The 22465-nt window shown below is 41.6% G+C and overlaps 2 protein-coding genes across 6 annotated transcripts in view; one reads left to right on the forward strand and one right to left on the reverse strand.

Annotated features, from left to right (window-relative positions):
• Positions 1–5483, reverse strand: part of ALG14 (ALG14 UDP-N-acetylglucosaminyltransferase subunit) — a 111798-nt gene extending 106315 nt beyond the window's left edge. Inside the window, exons 1-2 of one of the 4 annotated variants that reach the window (XM_067726975.1) lie at positions 5216–5482; positions 1374–1525 (exon numbers count right to left, since the gene is read on the reverse strand). In XM_067726975.1, the coding sequence (XP_067583076.1) occupies positions 1374–1525; positions 5216–5351 (288 nt within the window). In that variant the 5' untranslated portion in view covers positions 5352–5482. Of the gene's footprint in view, positions 1–1373; positions 1526–5215 lie in introns of all 4 variants that reach the window. The other 3 variants (XM_067726971.1, XM_067726972.1, XM_067726974.1) reach the window with 3 other exon arrangements.
• The window catches only part of TLCD4 (TLC domain containing 4), a 104904-nt gene continuing 87862 nt past the window's right edge, over positions 5424–22465 (forward strand). For both annotated transcript variants that reach the window (XM_067726976.1, XM_067726978.1), the window contains exon 1: positions 5424–5628. The gene's annotated coding sequence lies outside the window, so the exon portion shown is untranslated. The remainder of the gene's footprint in view (positions 5629–22465) is intronic.

The raw sequence follows: 22465 nt of genomic DNA on the forward strand, positions 1-22465 counted from the left end.
GAGAGTAATGCTGACACAAGCCAGAAAATGCCAAGGACTGCTGGCCACCATCAGAAGCTAGGGAGAGGTGAGGAAGGATTCACCCCAGAGCCTCCAAAGAGAACACGGCCCTGCTGACACCTTAATTTTGGACTTCTAGCCTCCGGAACCATTAAAGAATAAATTTCTCTTATTTCAAGCTACCCCGTGTGTAGTACTTTGTTACAGTAGCCCTAGGAAACTAATACAGTATTGAATCCTGAAACAGAAATGAAGGATTTTGGCTCACCTCCCACAAAGAAAAAACATACCACTTACTTCGCTACGGCTGAATAGTCATCAGCGCATTCCAAGATTGTTTGATGTGGATTTTCCAAGAACACAATTTAGTAGTGCGTTATTGAGGGATCATGTTTACAAGTGAACAAAACGTAACTAAAGCAGGCTTTAACTAACTAAAAAGGTCAGTGGAGGATGAGTTATATTAGTGGATCCTGACTTCCAAGAAACGTAAGAACCACCAAGACAGGGCCCATATGGAAGCAGCTCTGGAGTCAATGAAGGCAGGAGTCACCATCTGGTTTCCCATCTTGTTCTTCCTGTGGATGAACTTCATTCTTTTCTCTAGCTGCAGTCTGTCTTTAGCCAGCAGGTGAAAACATGACTGCTGGCAACTTCCAAGTTTTCTTTTACAGAGTTGAACCCCTGAAGAAAGACTACTTTCATTTTCTGGGTCCCCAAGTCCAAAAAGCCTGGAGGAACACTTTGAGTGGCCTGAGCTGGTTCGCCTGTCCACTCCTGAACTACCTGTTGGAGCCCTGTGGCCGGGCAGGTACCAGAGAGAGGGATGGATGGAGACGATCTAACAAGGAACAGCTCTAGTTTCCTTCCTGATTAAGGAGTTCCACTTTTTTCAATTTACCCTAAATTCTGCTATAATGCTAAAACGAAGGGAGCAACCAGGAGCAGAGAAGTAATTTTAAAGGCAGGTACAGATACAATTGGAAGAATAAGAAGTAGTAATAGATAAATCAAATTATCAATACACGTAATACACTGATAAAGAACTTTAACGAAGAACCAATAAGCACGTGAACTGGATGCTTTCTGTAAGTATAAATAAAACAATTTTCACAGTTGGAATTACTGAGAAACAATTTTCTCTATTTAAATAATAGAAGAGAATATAAGAAATCAAGCAACCATTTTGATTTGAAGATTTATTTTAAAGCAGTTTTTATATTTGGGTAGTAAAAGAACTATATTTCATCAGCAATAAACAGTTGACTGCATTGTGTGAGCAGGGCACTGAAGGGTCATGAGATTGTTTCTAGAGAAAATTAAATTCAATACATAACTTGTAACTTTTCTTAGACATAGAAATTACCACTTACCATAGCACTGGGGTTTCTATCAGCTCGATTTCCTTCAAAAGAATTTATTTTATGGGCACTCATTTCATCAGTGTCAGCAATGATATAATGTCTAGGAGAGTAAGCATCGGACAAGTTCTCAAGCAGCCTCAGGATCTCAGTGGTATGCCCACCTGGAAAAAAATATTGGAAGGCTTGAGATTCAGAAAACGGTAATGGACACATCCATCTGACTACATTATACGAATACTGTGCTTTGTGTATTTCTCAAAACACAGAAGGAATATTTGGAAATGATAATCTATGCCCTTGTATAAATACTACCTTTATATGGGGGAAGAGGATAATAAATGTATAAAAACAAAATCAGCACCAGCAGTAGGTTGTGCTACTATACTACCTGAGGAAGGTACAAAGAAGTATAAGACACAGATCCTGTTATCAAGAAGTCTGGTGGGGGGCTTCCCTGGTGGCGCAGTGGTTGGGAGTCTGCCTGCCGGTGCAGGGGACATGAGTTCATGCCCCGGTCCAGGAGGATCCCACGTGCCGCGGAGCGGCTGGCCCCGTGAGCCATGGCCGCTGAGCCTGCGTATGCGGAGCCTGTGCTCCGCAGCAGGAGAAGCCACAACAGTGAGAGGCCCACGTACAGCCAAAAAAAAAAAAAAGAAGTCTGGTGGGGAAGGGACAAGACACACAGATATACAAAGAGCGACGCAAGACAGCAAGAAAAATTAAAATGGGGTTTGGGGGAGGAAACAAGCAAAAGGTTATGAAAAAACAATGTCCTAAGCATAGGGGAGATCCCTGGTAAAGGCTGAAATGACTTGAAAGGTGCAGCTAATGGACAGATATGAGTAGGGAGGCCACTGGGTGGGGGTGGGATTATTAGGACAGGAGAAGGTAAGATCTGGGATGGGTGATCAAGGCATGGTGGGAACACTGGGAAGAAAGAGGAGAGTGAAGTAAGGTCAGGAAAGTAGGCTGGAAAATGCGAAGACAGTTGCTGAAGGGGTTGCGAAGTAACATCAGGGAGGCATGAGCACTGACTCCCAGGGCTCAGATCTTCCTAAGGAAGACTTTTGTTCAACTGCTCCTAACAGAGGTCTCAGACCTAACAGAGGTCTCAAATATTTACCAGCTTCACCCAACAACTGTGTGTTCAATTTCTGAAATTGTACAATCTCCAAAATTTTCATACTTTAATTTTAAAACCATGAATTTTAAAACCAACTGTGTTCACTGAGTTTTCCTTCGGGGGAAAAAACCCAAAAGAACATTTACCTATTACATTAACTATATACCAATTAAGCAAACCAATCAAACTCCTTAAGAATGGGCCCTATTATACCTATTTAATTTAACTGCATGATCCCCTGGCCTCAGCCAGGTTGATGTCTTTAACATTCTCTGTGTTCATCTCATTTGTTACCTCTTCCTTGTCTCTCGTCACACTACAAAGCTCCCCCGACTCACCTCCCTTACTGTTGCAAGAAAGCTTTCAATAGTGATACAGTGAACATATAGGATAATCAAACAAATTATGTGTTTTCTCCAAACGCATATATTTTCTTATAGTAGAAAGGGAATGATTACTCTCTAGATCCCAGAAGGAATTAGATATAGAAATAAAGTCATCAGAGAGTAAGTATAACAGGAATTAGAATCATGCTTTAACTTTGTAACTTGTCAGCCATCTTCTTATGTAGGGCAAGCAATTTACACATCTTATACTCATTTTATCATTTTTGTTTTTAACTTTGAAAAAGTGTGGTGGTTTGCAAAGTAGGTACTTGTTTTCAGAGCTGGAACAATTACGGATAAATCCGAACATATACATCTTCCACTGCTATTAAAACTTCATTTTACCTGCTTTAACAGTCTTTTCTTTTTTCCTTAAAAGGAAACCCTTTTCCCTTAAAAGGAAACTGAATACATTCTTTGAAAAATTAACTGTGTTACTGAATAAATAAATAATAAGAGCTTCATCTTGCATTTTACGTTTTTATTAAGACTTATCCTTTGGGAATGAAATCTTCTCAGTTCTATCTTAAAGTATATCCAGAATCCAATCACTTCTCACCACCTCTTTTGCTAGCACCCTGCTCCAAACCACATCACTCTCACGTGGATTATGACCAAAGCTTCCTGGCCTGTTCCCCTCTCTGCACTTGTCCATTCAAGTGTCCACTTGAGTCCACTCTCAACACAGCCTCTAGACTGATCTTCTTAAAAAGAGTTGATCAAATTATTTACCTCTGCTCAAAACCCTCCAAGGGCTCCCCTTCTCATATGGAATAAAAGCCTTTTTGTAAGCTGACCCTTATTGTTACCTCTTGGACCTCATCTGCTTCTTCTCCCCTTACTCAGTCTACTCCAGCCACTCCGGCCTCCTTGCTGTTGGGTACCTGTCATCTCCCCAGGGAGGCTTTACCTGACAATTCTGATGAAAATGCAACTTTCTTTCTCCTCGCCTCTTCCTAACCCACATTTTTCAAACTGGAAACAGAAGACTCAGTGAGGTTAACTAATTTGCACAAGATCATCAAATTAGTAAGTGGCAAAGATGTGATTCAACTCTGGTGTTATGTTCATTTAAAGGCACATGGTCCTAACCTCTGCATGGTAGGAAGCAGTGGAGTAGTGCCAACAGCTCTGTAGAGCAGGGTTTAAAATACCCTTCCGCGATCTGCATGGGGCTTGCCTCCCCACATCCAACTCAGTACAATAGTGCCCTCGCACCTCTGGTCATCCCAAGTGCTATGGCCTTCTTTTCACACCCTCCCATCCCTCAACGCCCCAGCTCCCCCTTGTCTGGCTACTTCTTAGTCATCTTTCAAGTCTCAGTTTAGACATCACGACTTCCAGGAAGCTTCCTGTCTCAAGTTCAGAAAAAGTGGCGCCCAGCGTGAACTTCCACAGCAGTGTTAACTTCCCAGGTTATAGCATTTATTGTGGCAAGTACCCATTCTGCTTTTCGTTTTCTATTCTCCATTTCATTCACTGCTGTGTCCTCACAGCTTTCACACTGCTTGGGACATAGTCAGTACGCCGCGGCAAGTCGTATTCGTCAGTTTTGTTATTTCCAGGGCTTAGCTTAGTGCCTGACCTCCCCTATGGCTCAAAATACATTAAGTGAATAAAGTAATGAATTACACGCGAACGTAAGTTTAGACCATTTGCTAATACTTATAAATATTATGCTATCCGGATGCAATCTCCTGGCATTTCTGAACGTACACAGCATGTATATGTATCGCTCTGTCAGAGCTGTCCATTTAAAGCGGTACGCCTACAGAGCTGGCCCACTCCGTTTGGATTGTATTACCTGATTGCACAGGTTGTTGTTCACCACCCAGCACAATATCCTGAAGTGTGTATTGTTCTCCCGTTAGTAGGTAATTGTTTCTATACTTGTGGGTTTTGTATATGTATATTTATAAATGTGACAATTCGCTTTGTCTCGCTTATCATGTAGTATTCGTGATTCCTAAATTATCCCAAATGCCTAGATTAATAATGCAAAACAGCAGTTTTTATTCAGGCAAATTGCATGTTAGCATCACGGGCTTCTGTGTCCTCTCTGTTCACTAATAATTTGTTAGAAAAATATACGCTACAGAGACGCTTAATTACAGACAAGTGTAAGTAACTCATTTGTTATTAAAGACGCGGCCTGGGCCACATCAACAACAGACCAGCATTTTGCCCAGCCTGGGCTGACCCGCTCCAGTCCCGCAGAGAAACTACATATCTCAGCATGCAACGCTGCACAAAGCGCTAGGGGTCCTGCGAACAGCGCCGCGGTGGACTCTGGGGTTTGTAGTACCCGACCCGAGCCCGCCAGTCGCCGCCCGGATACTCACCGGACCCAGCCACCACCAAGAGGCTGAGAGACCGCCGGGGCACAGCGGCGCGGGGACGCAGCACTACCCATAGCCGCACTGCCAGCAGCACGGCCACGGCTCCTGCCGCCGCCGCGAGGATAAGGGTGCCACCCATTCGAAGACAAGACGCATGCGTGCTATCCCCCGACGCCGGTCGCAGGAGCGGTGAAAGTTCAAAACTACGGGCGCTGCGGAGACCCAAACTCGAAGTGTGAGCCCCTTGGTGGGCGGGGCTTGTTGGCGGTGGGAGGAGTTCAGGGCCAGAGGCGGAAGCCTGGCCTCTGACCACCCCGCTGGGTGCCCCGCGGGAGTCTGCGCACGTACAGCCCATGCGTAAACTGAAATTCGCGGATTAAAGCGGTGGAGGAGTTTTGGTTTCGATTCGTGAGGAGGTGAGGCCAGCTGGGCGCCCTAAAAAGGACCTACCAAGTTAGCAGGTGTTCCAAATTAACCAACTTTGTGAATTCCACCTGAGGCCAGTGGCATACGTCGCCTTTTTTTTTTTTTGGTGCCAAGGGAAATGTTTCTGTTGCACAGCTACTGAAAGTGCTTGCCAGTGAAAGGTACCTTAGTACAAAAAATTGAATTTCGGGTTCTCATCCAATTCTCCTCTTTCCCAGGCACTCATATTTTTAATTTTTCTAGTCTTTTTCACAGATCTCAGTGTGACCAGAGTAGCCAGCTGAGGGTGATCACCTCTAGTTACACCATGTTCCTGAGAGCAGTGGAAGTTCAGTGGCTCAAGGTAGTGAGATAGAGAATCGTCCTATTCAGTTAATTTTACCGCAAAGGCAACACCTCCCCCAATCCCAATTTTGCTTATTTTTATGTTTACTTAATCCACATTGTAGCAATATAAAAAGGCTGAGATTAGAGAAGCCCCTTCACCCCAAGTGTAATTTGCCTTCAGTCCCCAATGGACCTGTAGGTTAGATAGGACAAGTATACAGATGAGTAAACAAGTCCAGAAAGGTGAAACAGCTTGCTCAAGTGAAATAGTGGCAGATGTAGATTTAGAAACTGGAAACCCTAACTGCTGCTGCATAGCAATTTACGCCATGTATTCCTTTGCCAAATTCAAACTTCCTTGATTTTCAAACTTGCTTAGATCCTAGAATGTGCTTTTAAAAATGCAGCCTTGGGCTTCCCTGGTGGTGCAGTTGTTAAGAAGCCACCTGCCCATGCAGGGGACATGGGTTTGAGCCCTGGTTCGGGAAAATCCCGCATGCCGCGGAGCAACTAAGCCTGCGAGCCACAACTACTGAAGCCCAGGCGCCTAGAGCCCGTGCTCCGCAACAAGAGAAGCCACCCCAATGAGAAGCCCGCGCACTGCAATGAAGAGTAGCCCCTGCTAGCCACAACTAAAGAAAGCCCGCACGCAGCAACGAAGACCCAACACAGCCAAAAATAAAATAACTAAATTTATATATAAAAAAAGAATGCAGCCTCTCAGGGTACAATAGGGAGCTCCTGAATCAGAATCTCCAGGGGAGAGGACTGAGATCAGCTCCTCTAACCAATGTGTGTATTTCTATCAGCAGGCAGTTTGGGAGACATTTAGGTACTTTGTAGCATCATTTTCTGGCTAGTGGACCTCACATACTTCCTGTATTCTATCAAATCCTCTTAACCCTATATCCTCACAATAACGTTATAAGGTGAATATTATTCCCCTCTTTACAGGTAAAGAAAAAGATTCTATAAAAGTTAAATGATTTGCCTAAGGTTAGCTAGTGGGGAATTCCCTGGCAGTCTAATGGTTAGGACTCGGCGCTTCCACTGCAGGGGGCACAGGTTCCATCCCTGGTCAGGGAACTAAGATCCTGCATGGTGTTAGTAAGTGGTGGAGAAATTTTATAATTGTGGGCTTAGAAGTCAATGCTTCTCAAATTTTGATGGAATCAGAATCCCCTGGGCTTACAAATACGTAGTTGCAAATCCAGAGGTAGGGCCTCTGGCGCAGTATGAAAAACAGTTTAAGAATATTACAAAAGATGTAGTTTTATTTCATCTGCCCACTCTGCCATTCCCAGCAATGGCTTCAGCCTAAGACTCTCTCCCATCATACTTTTAGAAGAAGACATTAGTTGTCTCAGAAATTTACATCCAGGCAGGGCAGTCTCCAGATTTCAAGAGGTTATCTTGTCCTTGGATCTTTTTTTTAAGAGTGAGGAAACCTTTTCCAGAACCTCCCACAGCAGACTTTCACTCCTTTTGGCCAAATTTATATCACTTGCCCCTTCATAAAAGGAATGAGACCACAAATCTGGCTGAGGTAGGGTGGAGGATGACATACAACTCACCTGTGGTACCTGGCTGTTTGGTGGAGGGTGGGCACTGAACAAAACAGGCATTCTCCTGGAGAGGAGGATGTTGGGGGAGGGTGGAGGAAAGATCATTGCTGGGTAGGCAAATAATAGTGTTTGGACTGCTGCAAAGGTAATGCATCTGAGCTGGTGTTGTAAACTGACACAGGCAATGCAGATATTTGGCATATTAATAATGTTAGTCTCTAGGCCCCAAAAGATACCCCTGCATTCCCTAGTACCCATCCCCTCACTACTGTCATTACCTGTGTCTGTACGAAATAGCAGTTTGACCACACTTCGTTGTAGATGGAATGAATGGGGAGTGATCAAGCATTTTAGTGGCTGCCAGTAAATGCAGAGAGTCAAAGAGGGTGGAATAGCAGACATTGTTTGGAGTTATTGGTTGAGTTATTTTGGATTAAGTCTAGGGTCAAACTGTTCAGTGTTCCTGACAAGGAAGTTGAGGACTGCAGGGAGGAGCTGGGTGGCAGGTGGAGACAGGAACACAGTTGGGAACTCCTGAACACAATAAATCAGGAGTGTTTTATTCACCCACAAATTGCTGGGTGAGCTGAGTCCTGGGCTGTGACAGGCACGGAATATAATTAAGAGGTGAATAATATGTACTGGATTAATCAGAAAAGGCAGGACTGAACAGGACGAAGCAACTAAAATTTCTCTTGGGGAGGTAAGTTGCACAGACAGTGCAGCTAACAAATGCACAGAGGTAAATTATACTGTGTGAAAAGCATGAAAATGTATTAATAATGGATAAACTGAATAATAGTATTGAGCCATACCAATCATAAGTAAAGTCTGCCTGAGAAGTGATTTTTATTATCTTCTTAAATCAATTTTCTGAAGTTTCTGTGACAAGTATTATTCATGAATATTTTTAAAATTAAGATTATTTTGCACTATTGAATGGAGTTGTACTTGTTAATTTAGTCAGCATATTTAATGAGCACCTGCTATGTGCTAGATTTAGGTGCAGGGGATCTTGTATGACAGTAGTAGTCCAGACTAAAACCTTAGACGAGGAAGATGACAGTGGAAGGTAGAAGAGGGTAGATTTGAGATATATTTTATGGATAGAGTCAGTAAGACTCGTTGATGGATTAGATATTGGGAATCAAAGTGGCTCTTAGATTTTTGGCTTCAGAACTGGCTGGATGGTGTCATTTGCTCAGACTAGACAGACAGGAAGAGAAACAAGGTTTTGTGAGCAGAGAAAGGGGAGGAGATGATGAAAATGAAGTGTTCTGTTTTGGATATTAGTTTGAATAACCTGTTAAACATTCAAGTAGTTGTGTCAAATAGGCAGTTTATGTATAAATCTGAAGTGTGGGTTAGAGCTAGAGGTATAAATTTAGAATTCAGCATATAGATGGTATTTAAAGCCATGGGACTGGGTGAGATCACCTGGGGAGGGAATTTAGGTCAGTCCTGTCCAACAGAAGTTTCTGCAATGATGGAAATGTTTTGTGTCCATGTTGTCTACTAGACACATGGCCTGCTGAGCACTTGAAATGTGGCTAGTGCTATGGAGGAACTGAATTTTAATTTTATTTCATTTAAATTATTTTAAATTTAAATACACTGGCATTAGCCAATGGCTAATGTATTGGATAGCTTAGGATAGAGAAGAGTCTGGGGTCATTAATATTTAGAGGTCTAGTCAAGAAGACTGAGCCAGCGAAGAAGATGGAGAAGAAAAAGCCAGGAAGATAGGAGGAGAATCAGGAGGTAATGGTGTCCACAAAAACCACAGGAGGAAAATGATTCAAGAATGGGAGTGCAGTTAGCTATGTCATATGCTGCTGATACGTGGCATTAGGTGACTTGGGAACAAATTAGTCACTGGGGATCTAAACAGGAGCAGCATTACCATGGAAGGGTGGTTGTGGAAGGCAGATAGAAATGGGCAGAGGAGAGAATGGGAGATGAAGAGAAGCAGTGTCTGTAGACAGTCATTTCAAGTTTTTCTTTGGAGGGGAATGGAAAAATTGGATGGAAAATATGGGAGAATTTGTAATCAAGGAAACTTTTTTTTTAAGATAGGAGTTAACAGACATATTTATTTGATGTTAAAAATGATCCAATAAAGGGAAATTGATTTAGGTGAGAAAAAAACATTTATCTTAAACATGAAAAGGGTTGGAATCTTGAGCACAAGGGGAGCAGTTGGGCTTTGATAGGAGGGACCCTTATTCCACGGTAACAGAATGGAGGGCAGGGTTATGGATGCAGGTCCTGGGAGGTTTGTAGAATTGGCGGTGAATAGATAAGGGTGAGGAGACTGGGGGTACAGAAGAGTATGAGAAGCTCAAGAAGAAAGAAGGTATGAAGTAATCACCTTGAAGAGTAATTGGCATACTCACCAGGATCAGCCTAGGATTTCGGGGCAGATTGGGATGCCCATTCATAGCTTGCGATAACAAATATAGAGAGAAACCAGTCGGCGTGATTTTATGTCTTTTCCCACCACTGGAAAAGGCAGACAGTTGGCTTTAACCACAGTTAGATTTTTGACAGGTGACAACTTAAGAGAGAAGGTTCTTTTCAAGGGAGTGAGGTCCATGGAATTTCCTCTTGACATAGTGGAAAGTGAAGACAGGGGAGTGGAGGTGGGACAGTGGATGAATCGTGGAAGAGTATAAGGCCAGTGGACTGGAGGCCTAAAGAAAGTTGAAAACTTGCAATGAAAAACTAGAGTCAGTGAACTATAGATATAAGAGGTGGTGGTCAGAGAGTGGGATGCTTGACGTAAATATTGTGTTATTGCTGGTGGTAGTATTTAGGGTATGACAATAGGAATGGATGAAAAAGATCATTAGGGGTCACTAAGGGGTAGAGAGGAAGAAAATGAGCTAGGAACTCAAGTCTTCAAAGAGAGGTTGAAAGATGACAGCAACCAAAAAGAGCATTGATTATAAGCTAGATATGTTCCATTTGTCCTTCCAGATCCATGTTTCTCCACCCCACTCAGTGCCATGGGAGGCCAAACCTGGATTAAATCAACGGGTTTCCTTGCTCTCTGGTTCTGGTTGGGTTTGGCCAAGGGGGATCCTCAGCAAATTGGATGGAGAGAGGCTGTGCCCCTGAACGGAAGATTTCTGCTCTTCAGTGTGGCCTTCTCTACACATCTCTCTCCTTCTGGGTCCCAGAGCTCCCTTTCCTTGTTCCCTCAGGCTAGGGGTGGTAACAGTTCCATTGTTACTAACCCTGAGTCACTGTATGATCCCTTGTGCCTTCCCTACCTCATCCACACCTTTGTAAATACAGTTGACCCTTGAATCGCACGAGGTTGAACTCTGGGCATCCACTTATACATGAAGTTTTTTCAATAGTAAATACTTCAGGACTACATGATCTGTGGTTGGTTGAATTTGTGGATGCAGGAACCGTGGATGGAACCACAGATACGGAGGAACCATGGATATGGAGGGCCGACATAAATGATGCTAGGATTCTCCACTGCATAGAAGGTTGGCACCTCCAACCCCTGAGTTGTTCAAGGGTCAGCTGCAGTCCCTTTAGTAAATCATCCTCAAATTAACCTAATGCACGTGTGCCATCTGTATCCCGTTAGGGATGCTGATACAGGGTGGTACAACTGCATGACCAGAACTTCAAAGGAGCTGGAGTTTTGGAAAGAAGAAGGAGAAAGCTACAAGTGGTTTGGAAGCAGTGATAGGGGTCAAGAGAGGTACTTTCCCCGCCTCCCGTGGGGGTGTGAGAATCAAATGGCCACTATTTGAGAAACATATTGAGGAAATGTGGAAGAGCAAGGGTTCAGCTTATGCAGCAAAGTGGAGAAGACATTCAGAAAGAAGTTGAAGATATAGAGGAAGTTTGCAGATACAGATCAGGAGGTCCAGAGGTGCAGTGAAAGTGTTTGAAAGGTGGTGAGGAATGCGAGTTGGGGCAGATTTGGGCATTTACAAGTAACTACAGAGATAAGAATCAGGATGATACTGGCTCATCTGGGAGCCTTCTGGGGATTGAAGTAAACAGGGGTGAGGGCAGGCTCTCAGTTCAGTTCTACTAGTACCTGTTATGTGCTGCACCCAGGGTCGGGGCAGGGACAGTGGTAAGGCAGTTGACAGTTAACACCCAAGCAGTGATTTAACAGTGATCCTGGCTATATGAACTGTGTACCTCTTACCAGAGCCTCCTAAAGAAAAGTCACCTTCTCACTCTCTCATGGGCTGCCTGGGAGGGTGGGCTGCTAGGAAGCCTGGCAGCTAGGCTGTTCCCACCAGAGTTCAACAATCTTCAGTCCTAATGAGCGTGGAAAGAAAAATGAAGCTTTTCTGCAAGAGCCAGGGAGACCCACTTTGATCAGCATCATGTTTGCCCATGATAAGGTAGGATAAAGTTGGAAGGGAGTTCTTAGTCTGGGCCAGGACTTAGTCTGTGGCCACCAGGACTGATGGTTGTATGCTTTAACATTAAAGATCTTCTGGAAGGTTGGGTAGGATGGGTGACAGAAATTGTGCCAGTAGAACCCAAATATCTGAATTATAGCCAAGACTTTTTTTTCCTTGTCAAGTATACTTTATATATATTTAAGTCAAGACCTTTTCCTGGATGAAGCCACTTCCTAGGACTCCTTGAATACTAACCCTTGAAGGCCATTATATAATCCTTAACTGGCATTTTACTGTGTGCTTACTATATGCTAAGCACTGAGAACATGATTTAACTTATCTAATGCTCACAACACCCCCATGTGGTAGGCATTATGATGATCCCCATTTTGCCAATAACAGAGAGATCCCATCATTTGCTCCGAGTCACAAAGCTAGGACTCGGTAGTCAGGATTCAGAAAAGCTCCCTACAGTATCATTAAATGTATTTATTGTATATTTACACCAGCTTTTGTGCTATATATTAAAGAAAGAAAGATAGAAATATAGTATCATTTACTATGCCCAACTTTTCATTTATAAAATTAGAACTAAATAGGAGGGAGAGGATTTTGAAAAGTGGCTCTTTCACAAGCCAGTCAAGAATTGCTCTTCTGTTTTCTAGCTTTTTCTCCAAGTACATTAAAAAAGGATACTAGATTAGACAGATAGATAGATAGATAGACATATGTATGCCTCTCTCTCTCTCCCTCCATATAGTTTATATAAATATATACATATACATATAAATAAATATATATATCTTGATTCAAGCCTTGTTTAAGATGAATTTACAGTGAAATTACTAGACATGCTAATTTTGTTCTTTCACTTTATGTCCATTTATCTCAGATAAACCTTTCCAGATATGTTTATAAATCCCTTGCCCTAGCCTTGTGCACCCAAAATGCCTCATCAGTTCCAAATTTAACAAGACATTAAAATCTTATTTAAATCTACATTCCCAAACTATCACAGTAAGTGTCATACCAACTTATACCATTTACTAATGACAAACACAATAAAAGTAGCTTCTTTAATTTTCAAAGTTACCATATTTTCAGTTTTAGACTTATAAAGAAACAATTCTATTTCTGCACGTAACACCGCTTGTCTTTGAAATCTGTTGAATTAATGTTCTGCTCATCCCAACCCTCTCTCCCCACCAAAGCCTCTGCCCAACACCTCCATCAAGTCCATCTTTTCTTCTTCATTGTACATCTGCCCTTTTTTCTGTTTTTCTCAAGTTCTTTTCTGCTTCCGTAGAGCTTTTTGTCCTTGATAGAAACACACAAATTATGTCTTCACTCTTATCTGACTATACATTATTCCTTAACTGTATATGAAAAAAAATAAATTTATATACACAATCAAACATGCAGTCTACCGTTTAGTAGGCATTTATGTAGTTTCTCAACTGCCTCTCAGAACCGTCCTATGAACTTAAGTACTATTATTATCCCCATTTTGTAGGTGAGGAAATTAAGGCCTTAACCATGCTAAGTCTACACTGCTGGTGCTCTGATTTGACTTCCTATGGATGTACTGTGGCCAGCTAGTGGCTTCAGGGAATATAGTGATGTTACTTAGGGAAGGTAATTAATGCAGAAAATATGTTACGTTAAGAAGAAGGGGATAAGAAGAATGAAATTTACAGATGTGCCACCTAAAGCTTAGTGTTATTTTCTCTTGGAAATTTTGTAAAAATATTATATGAATATACTTTACAACAGCGGATATGTAGCTCTTGCTGTGCTCTTTAACCTGGTTTCTTCTCTGCGTCTCCATGATTTATTTAATATACTGTTCATCTTTCTTTTTTTTTTTTTTTAATAAATTTATTTATTTATTTTTGGCTGTGTTGGGTCTTCGTTTCTGTGCGAGGGCTTTCTCTAGTTGTGGCAAGAAGGGGCTGCTCTTCATCGCGGTGCGCGGGCCTCTCACTGTCGCGGCCTCTCTTGCTGCGGAGCACAGGCTCCAGACGCGCAGGCTCAGTAGTTGTGGCTCACGGGCCCAGTTGCTCCGCGGCATGTGGGATCTTCCCGGACCAGGGCTCGAACCCGTGTCCCCTGCATTGGCAGGCAGACTCTCAACCACTGCGCCACCAGGGAAGCCCTGTTCATCTTTCATCTATATTAGGTGCCCTATTCATTGTGAATTCCTTCTGAATTTGTTACAAACAGGCTTGACAATTTACTGAAAAACCTTTTTTGGATAGAAATTTCAAATTACTTAGCTATTTCCCAAACTTAAGATTCCCTTCTCCACACCAGTGCTCCAGTGGGGTCTTTGCTGGTTATATTTGTTTTGGAATAAGTTAAAAGATAACTTAAATGAACCTGAGAAAGTCTTAACACTTTGTAATACTTTATTAATGTTTACCTAGGGAACTGTGGAATAACTGTGTCTTAACTTAGAAATTTAAAAGAATCTCTAAATTTCCCTTTCTGAAAAGATGCTATGAACTAAACAAAAACTTTATGGTCAGTTTCCTCCATCAATAATGCCTTCTCTCCTGAATCTTTAACTATCGACTCTCATTGTATCTTTGCCCTTAGCCTATAAAGTTCAAGTCTCTCCCATTAAAAAATAAAAGCACAATCAATAAAACCCTCCCTCAGTCAGCCTGGCTCAGCATAACTCCTTTAAACTACCAGTCAGACACAGCCCAACCACATTAAAATGGCACTCCAGCCTTTAACCACACCATTTATCCCTTTGCCAGAGTGTTTTTCCACTCCCAGTCTATTTTTAAGCAACTGGGCTATTTCGTGGAACTGAAGCCTTCTGGTGTGCACAGAGCAAAGTTATTTTTCTGATGTTGAGGGGCAGTCATCCTGAACGTGTAGCCAGGCAGCCTGTTTTTGGTGAACTCCAAGCATATGTAGGCTCCTCTCAGCATATGGAAGAAGCATGGCCCTCCCAGCGCTTCAGAAGTCAGGTATGGATTGACACAGGCCTTGCCCTAGAATAACACTGTCCTATGCATACTGGTTACCTCTATAATATACTTGACCCAAAGAGTTTCTGAGTGTCTGAGAGCTTGGTTGAATTAGTACTTGTTCACGATGCACGTTAGGTATATGCTGGGCAGCTAGAACTGTGGACCACCCTAGTCCCTAGGACCCAATGCCCCAACTCTGCTCCCGGAGGCTGGTTCTCATCCTAGTCCACGTGCCAGTGGAACTAGTTATACCTAGTTGCCATCTTATCTCTTCTTTCCTAAAAAGTCAGTGTTCTTAAAGACTAGTCCATGCTTGCTGTCATGTTTTGCTTTGTCCATTTTCACTCCTTGATTCACTGAAATTTAGCTTCTGCCATAATTATTCACCAGTAACTGCTAGATTTTCAAATCCAAAGAACATTTCCTTTTCTAGTTTTTCCTTGTCTTCTCTCAGGCAATTGAAATTTTTCTCCTGTTGACTTTCATTACTCCATTTTCTTCCTATTCTCCTCATATCACTATTATTCTACCTTCATATTCTTCCGGGGTCCCTTTTTCTCTGTCTAATTCCCTTAAAATAAATTTTAAAAACCTTTTTATTTAAAAAACATATTCAGAAAAGAACTGGAAATAATAAAATGGAAACTTGGGTACCCACCAACTAGATTTTGCCTTCCTTCCTTCCTTCCTTCCTTCCTTTCCTTCCTTCCTTTTTCAGACTATCATTTTCTTTCTAAGAAACAAAATGCTTATTTATCCACTGCCCCTCCCCCCCACTTTGGCTTTATATTTCTGAGGTTTCTTAACCTTGGCTATCTTTTCTCCCAGGTCAATCGTTGTCATAATAAAATCCATTCTCTTCTTTCTGGTCACATGTTCACTCAACTGGAGATTACATTTCTTATCCTCTTTTGCAGCTAGGTATGATTTTGTGGTTAGGTTCTTGCCAGTGGAATATAACTAGAAGTGATGGGTGCAACTTTTGCCTTACCCTTTTAAAAGAAGATGGCTTGTCTTGGACTGCTTTCTGTCTCCTCCATAGACATGTCTGTGACCAGCTGCAGCCATGAAGATGAGGAATACATGGTAGGAGAGGATGTAATAACAGATAGAAGGAATCTGGGTCCTGAATGACCTCATAGAACAGAGTGCCCTGTCAGTCTAGGCCCAACTATGATATGAGCAGGAAAGAAACTTCCATTTTCTTTATGTCACTGATTTCTGGGGTCTCTTTATTACAGCAATATAGCATTTACTCTAATACAAAAATTAATACCTGGAAATAGGGAACTTCTAATAGAATCTTAAAACATATAGCATTACCTTAACAGTCAGACAATTGGCAGTGAGGAAACAGATCTTACAGGCTGGAAAACTGATGATCCTTGTAATACCATTGCAAAATATTGTAGAAATTTCTCCTACTCAACTTGGAAGCCTGACCATGTTCCGTCTATGGCTGAATTTTAGGGGAAGCATTTGGGGAGAACCAGAATATAAAAGTGTGATGGTTGCTCCTCGCTGAATTTAGCAAGATTTTTTGAGAAAGAAATGAGCTCACATAAGAAATGAGGGGTTTGCAAGCAGAAATGGAAGGAAATAAAGGGTATAGAAAATTGGGGCCTCACAGGGTTGGAAAATCCAACTATTTCTGTAGCCCAAACAGGAGGTAAAAGACTGTTTTTCAGAGACTTTCTTAAAGCCCTTCCATTAAGATTCCTCAGACAAAGAAAGAAATATAGCCTTCCAGCAAAGATCAGATTAAGGATGTTACCCTCACTTATTTTGTAAGATTACGTCAAATTAGGCACCATTAAAACAATGAAAAGAGGAATGGGTAGAGCATAGAAACTACAGAATAAGCTAGTTTAAGAGCCAGATCCAGAAAAGAACTTTGGTACCATTTCTGGCACATAGACTAGAGATGAATAGTACAAAAGCCTGTTAAGTTTTTGAGGAAATTGCATTACTAAAGAAACCATAAATCTGACCTGCAAAAGCCATTCATTGTTTGTGTCCTCAGGCAGTCTCCACGAGAGCATAGTCTCCAACATCCTCTTCAATCTTGAACCTGGTGAATGATGGACAAGGTTCACCAGAGGGTGAACCCAGGGGTCTTCAGACATAACAAAAGGCATCCAGAAGGGTTCCTCAGGGAACTTCTTCCATGTCAGGGCAAAAATTTCTGTCTGGAAAGAAAACTATTAAGGATTACTCCTTGCTATATGTTTCCCATTCTTTCGTTTTTCAAATGGAAGTTTTTATTCTATTCCTGATCCACCATTGCATATTGGGTTGAAAGTGGGGATCAAGTAACTATTTTTTGGTTTATATGTCATTGGACTATATGTTGCCACATCTGGACAAGACAGAGAAGGCTGTACTTTCCCCAGAGATGGTAGACCTTGAGCTGGCTATGGAAATGAATAGGCCCACAGATGGTCTCTGTTAGAGAGGGAGGTTGAGACGTATGGGAAGAAGAGTGCACTTAGATATCTGGGTGGTCTGAGGGATTGACTGAATCTCTTTGTTTACCTTTACGTGAACTAATGCAGTCTTCCTGGGTGTTGTGATTTGTTTACTCAGAAACCTATCACCTGCATAATGACAACTTTCAAATTTGTATGTCCCACCAGGATTCTCTTTTATATTCTAGACCTATATTATCCAAATACTGAACACCTCTGCATAGATTTATCACAGGAGAAACCTTAATCGCCACATGTCCAAGACTGAAATGATTTCATATCTCCTTAAACATGTACCTCCTCTGTGATAGATCGCAATAAATGGTCACAACCTCATCCCATCCCTCTACACACGCTCCTTTGCATTGTGACTTTTTGTTCTTCTCATCAAGAAGTGGACTCTAGGTCTCCACTTCCTTGTGTCTGGGCTTGCCTTGTGACTTGCTTTGATCAATAAAATACAGCAGAAGTAATGATGTGGGAATTATGAGCCTAGACCTCAAGAGGCCTTGCAGGCTTTGCTCTCACTCTCTTGGAAAGCTTCTGTCATTATGTGAAGAAACCTGGGCTAGTCTCTTTGGGGATGAGAAGCTACGTGGAGAAAGGTGCCCAGCTGACATCCAGCACCAACCACTAACATGACTGGCAACATAATGTGCAAGGCCCAGTAGGGCCCCTTGTTTCATAATTATTAAGAATTTTAAGACAGCAATAGCAGAACAGTGAACCAAGCACAAGTTGTATGCCCGTGAAGCTGGCCTTGACCGCTAGAGAAACAATTGTGGAGCATCAAGCCCTTGCCAAGCTGCCACAGCTGACTGTCACCACGTGAGTGAGCCCAGGCAAAACCAGCAGAAGAACTTCTCAACCAAGTTCATCCCAAATTGTCGACCCACGTAACTGTCAGCTAATAAACAATTGTCGTTTTAAGCCATGAACTTTGATGATAGTTTGTTTGGGCAGCAATAAATAATTAAGTCATCCTTATAATGTCTTATCCTGGATAATTACAGCCTGAATCAATTAAACTCGCCAACACTTTCAACCTCATCCTATGAGGCTTGAAGAGTTCTTTATGTTATCTGCTTCCCTATGTGTTCTCTCCTTACCCAGAAGTAAGTGTTGTGGAGTCAGACTACTGTGGTTTAAATTCTAAGTCCTCCCATTCTAATTGTGTGCCCTTGGACACATTATTTTACCGTTTTTTGCCTCTATTTCCTTATCTGCAAAACAGAGCTAACCTTGTGTTTTTTAATGAGGGTCTTTGAAAGTTGAATGAGTAACATGAACAGCACTTAACACAGTGACTGTGCTCAATAAATGTTAGTTATTACGATCACCTTGGATTTAACACACTAGCCGTGAGATTCAGGATGAAACTTGCAGGAGGACTGCAGAAGACTTCTGGGGTTGTACAGGAATTCAGAGAGGTAAAAAGAACAACAACAACAAGAAATAACAGACATGGTCTGAGAGAAGCTGTAGAGTAGTATGAGGTTAGAAATGTGATTTCTGGCGTCAGACTTTCTTCCCTCACATCTCAGCTCTGCCATTTGTTCTGTTTCTTTGCCAAGTTACTTAACCTCTTTAAGTCTTAATTTCATCAACTATAAAGTGGGACCAAGGAAAGGAAATCTCTTATAACATTATTGTGAGGCTTGAGTAAGGACTAAATGATTACATCCTATAGGCCTGGCTTATAGAAGTTCTGTGAGCTTGGCATATAGAATACGCCCACCACATGATATTTGAAATGTGAGTGTTGGTCAGAAAGGCAAGCCAAGATCACCTTGAGAGGAGAATTACCAAATATAAAGTGACACTGGGGCTTCCCTGGTGGCGCAGTGGTTGAGAGTCTGCCTGCCAATGCAGGGGACACGGGTTCGAGCCCTGGTCTGGGAAGATCCCACATACCGCGGAGCAACTGGGCCCGTGAGCCACAATTACTGAGCCTGCGCGTCTGGAGCCTGTGCTCCACAACAAGAGAGGCCGCGATAGTGAGAGGCCCGCGCACCACGATGAAGAGTGGCCCCCGCTTGCCACAACTAGAGAAAGCCCTCACACAGAAACGAAGACCCAACACAGCCATAAATAAATTAATTAATTAAAAAAAAAAGTGACACTGTATACAAGACTGTAAGCAGGATATGAGGTAAGAGATTAGGAGCCAAAGAGAGGGTGAACAGATTAAGTTTGGAGATCAAGGCAGAAGTGAAACCATTCAAGAATTTGGTTGCCACATCAGAAAGTCTGGAAGACATATTGCATGTTTCCTAAACCTTTCTGCAAACTATAATGGCAAAGCAGAAAATGCTCTAGGAGCAGATTTTGGATTAGAGGGAACAGTTCAAACAAATCTTAGCTTATTCTCCACCAATTAGCCTTTGAAGGTTCTCTCCATTTTTAGGTTGGTTCTTGTCTTTTCCTTCCTCAACAGTCAAGAACCCATTTATTCAGCAATTATTTATAGAGTACCTTGGAATACAATGGATGAGTGGCAGACCAATTTCCTGTCCTCACAGAGCCTTGGACTAACAGGAGATTCAGACAATTAAACTAGTAATCTCAGCACTGTGTGAGAATTTAATGTGAAACTTGAAAAACAGATAAGTAGACATCAACTAACCTGGTGAGTGTGGGAGACATGGTGAGTGTGGCTGCAGGGAGAGAAGAATATTCCAAGTAAAAGAACAGCATATGCAAATTTGTGGAAGGAAGAGAACCAGGAATTTGGGGGGAATTCAAAGTAGTTCAATTGTGCTGAAAAATTGAGTTAGGAGCTAGAAATTGCTGGAGAGGAAGCTCTTCTAAGGAATCTGGACTAAGGGCAATGGGAAGCCATTCAAGTGTTTAAGCAGAGGAGTGATATTTAGAAAGAATACCCTGATTATAATATGGAAAACAGAAGGAGCAGGACAGAAAGCCTGCTACCTGAGCTTGTAAAAACGTTTTATTGGAACACAGCCATATCCATTCATTTACATATTGTCTACTGCTGCTTCCAGGCCTTAAGTGCAGAGCTGAGTAACTGACCAGCTGGCCCAGAAAGCCTGAAATATTTATGATTTGGTTCTTTAAGAAAATGTTTGCTAATCCCAGGGAGACTATTGTAGTAACCTGGGTAAAACAACATTGCTGTCTTCCCAGCTTTGGGGAAGACTGGAATCCTAGAAAGGCAGTCATTGTCAATAACTGAAGAAATCATAACCTAGATATCAGTTGTGATAATCTGTTGTTTTTCAACTAAGTAAGTGTTCTTCCTATGTTTTCTTCTAAGAGTTTTAGAGTAGCCAGTCTTACATTTAGGTCTTTAATCCATTTTGAGTTTATTTTTGTGTATGGTGTTAGAGAATGTTCTGATTTCATTCTTTTACATGTAGTTGTCTGGTTTTCCCAGAACCACTTATTAAAAAGACTGTCTTTTCTCCGTTGTATATTCTCTCCTCCTTTGTCATAGGTTAATTGATCATAGGTGCATGGGTTTATTTCTGGGCTTTCTATCCTGTTCCATTGATCTATATTTCTCTTTTTGTGCCAATACCATACTGTTTTGATTACTGTTGCTTTGAAGTATAGTCTGAAATCAGGGAGCCTGATTCTTCCAGCTCCATTTTTCTTTCTCAGGATTGCTTTGGCTATTCGGGGTCTTTTGTGTTTCCATACAAATTTTAAATTTTTTTGTTCTAGTTCTATGAAAAATGCCATTCATAATTTGACAAGGATTGCACTGAATCTGTAGATTGCCTTGGGTAGTATACTCATTTTGACAATATTCATTCTTCCAATCCAAGAACATGGTATATCTTTCCATCTGTTTGTGTCATCTTTGATTTCTCTCACCAGCATTTTATAGTTTTCAGAGCACAGGTCTTTTGTCTCCTCAGGTAGGTTTTTTCCTAGGTATTTTATTCTTTTGCTGCAGTGATAAATGAGATTGTTTCCTTAATTTCTCTTTCAGATCTTTCGCTGTTAGTGTATAGAAATGCAAGAGATTTCTGTGTATTAATTTTGTATCCTGTACTTTACCAAATTCATTGATTAGCTCTAGTAGTTTTCTATGTTTTTAAAATTTTCTTTAGAATGCTGATTGTCATCTTTTTTCCCCCAACATCTTAATTTTTAATTTTGGTATTTTATTTATTTTTTTATACAGCATGTTCTTATTAGTCATCTATTTTATACACATAAGTATATGCATGTCAATCCCAATCTCCCAATTCATCACACCACCACCACCACCCCAGGCCACTTTCCCACCTTGGTGTCCATATGCTTGTTCTCTACGTCTGTGTCTCAACTTCTGCCCTGCAATCCGGTTCATCTGTACCATTTTTCTAGGCTCCACATATATGCCTTAATATACGATATTTGTTTTCCACTTTCTGACTTACTTCACTCTGTATGACAGTCTCTAGATCCAGCCACGTCTCAACAAATGACCCAATTTTGTCCCTTTTTATGGCTGAGTAATAGTCTGTTGTACATATGTACCACAACTTCTTTATCCATTTGTCTGTCGATGGGCATTTAGGTTGCTTCCATGACCTGGCTATTGTAAATAGTGCTGCAATGAACATTGCGGTGCATGTGTCTTTTTGAATTATGGTTTTCTCTGGGTATATGCCCAGTAGTGGGGTTGCTGGGTCATATGGTAATTCTATTTTTAGCTTTTTAAGGAACCTCCATACCATTCTCCATAGTGGCTGTATCAACTTACATTCCCACCAACAGTGCAAGAGGGTTCCCTTTTCTCCACAGCCTCTCCAGCATTTGTTGTTTGTAGATTTTCTGATGAGGCCCATTCTAACTGGTGTGAGGTGATACCTCATAGTAGTTTTAGTTTGCACTTCTCTAATAATTAGTGATGTTGAGCAACTTTTCATGTGCCTCTTGGCCTTCTGTATGTCTTCTTTGGAGAAATGTCTATTTAGGTCTTCTGCCCATTTTTGGATTGGGTTGTTTGTTTTTTTCATATTGAGCTGCATGAGCTGTTTATATATTTTGGAGATTAATCCTTTTCCTGTTGATTCGTTTGCAAATATTTTCTCCCATTGTGAGGGCTGTCTTTTTGTCTTGTTTATGGTTTCCTTTGCTG

The sequence above is a fragment of the Pseudorca crassidens genome, chromosome 2 (assembly GCF_039906515.1).
Source record: "Pseudorca crassidens isolate mPseCra1 chromosome 2, mPseCra1.hap1, whole genome shotgun sequence".
Taxonomy (NCBI): domain Eukaryota; kingdom Metazoa; phylum Chordata; class Mammalia; order Artiodactyla; family Delphinidae; genus Pseudorca; species Pseudorca crassidens.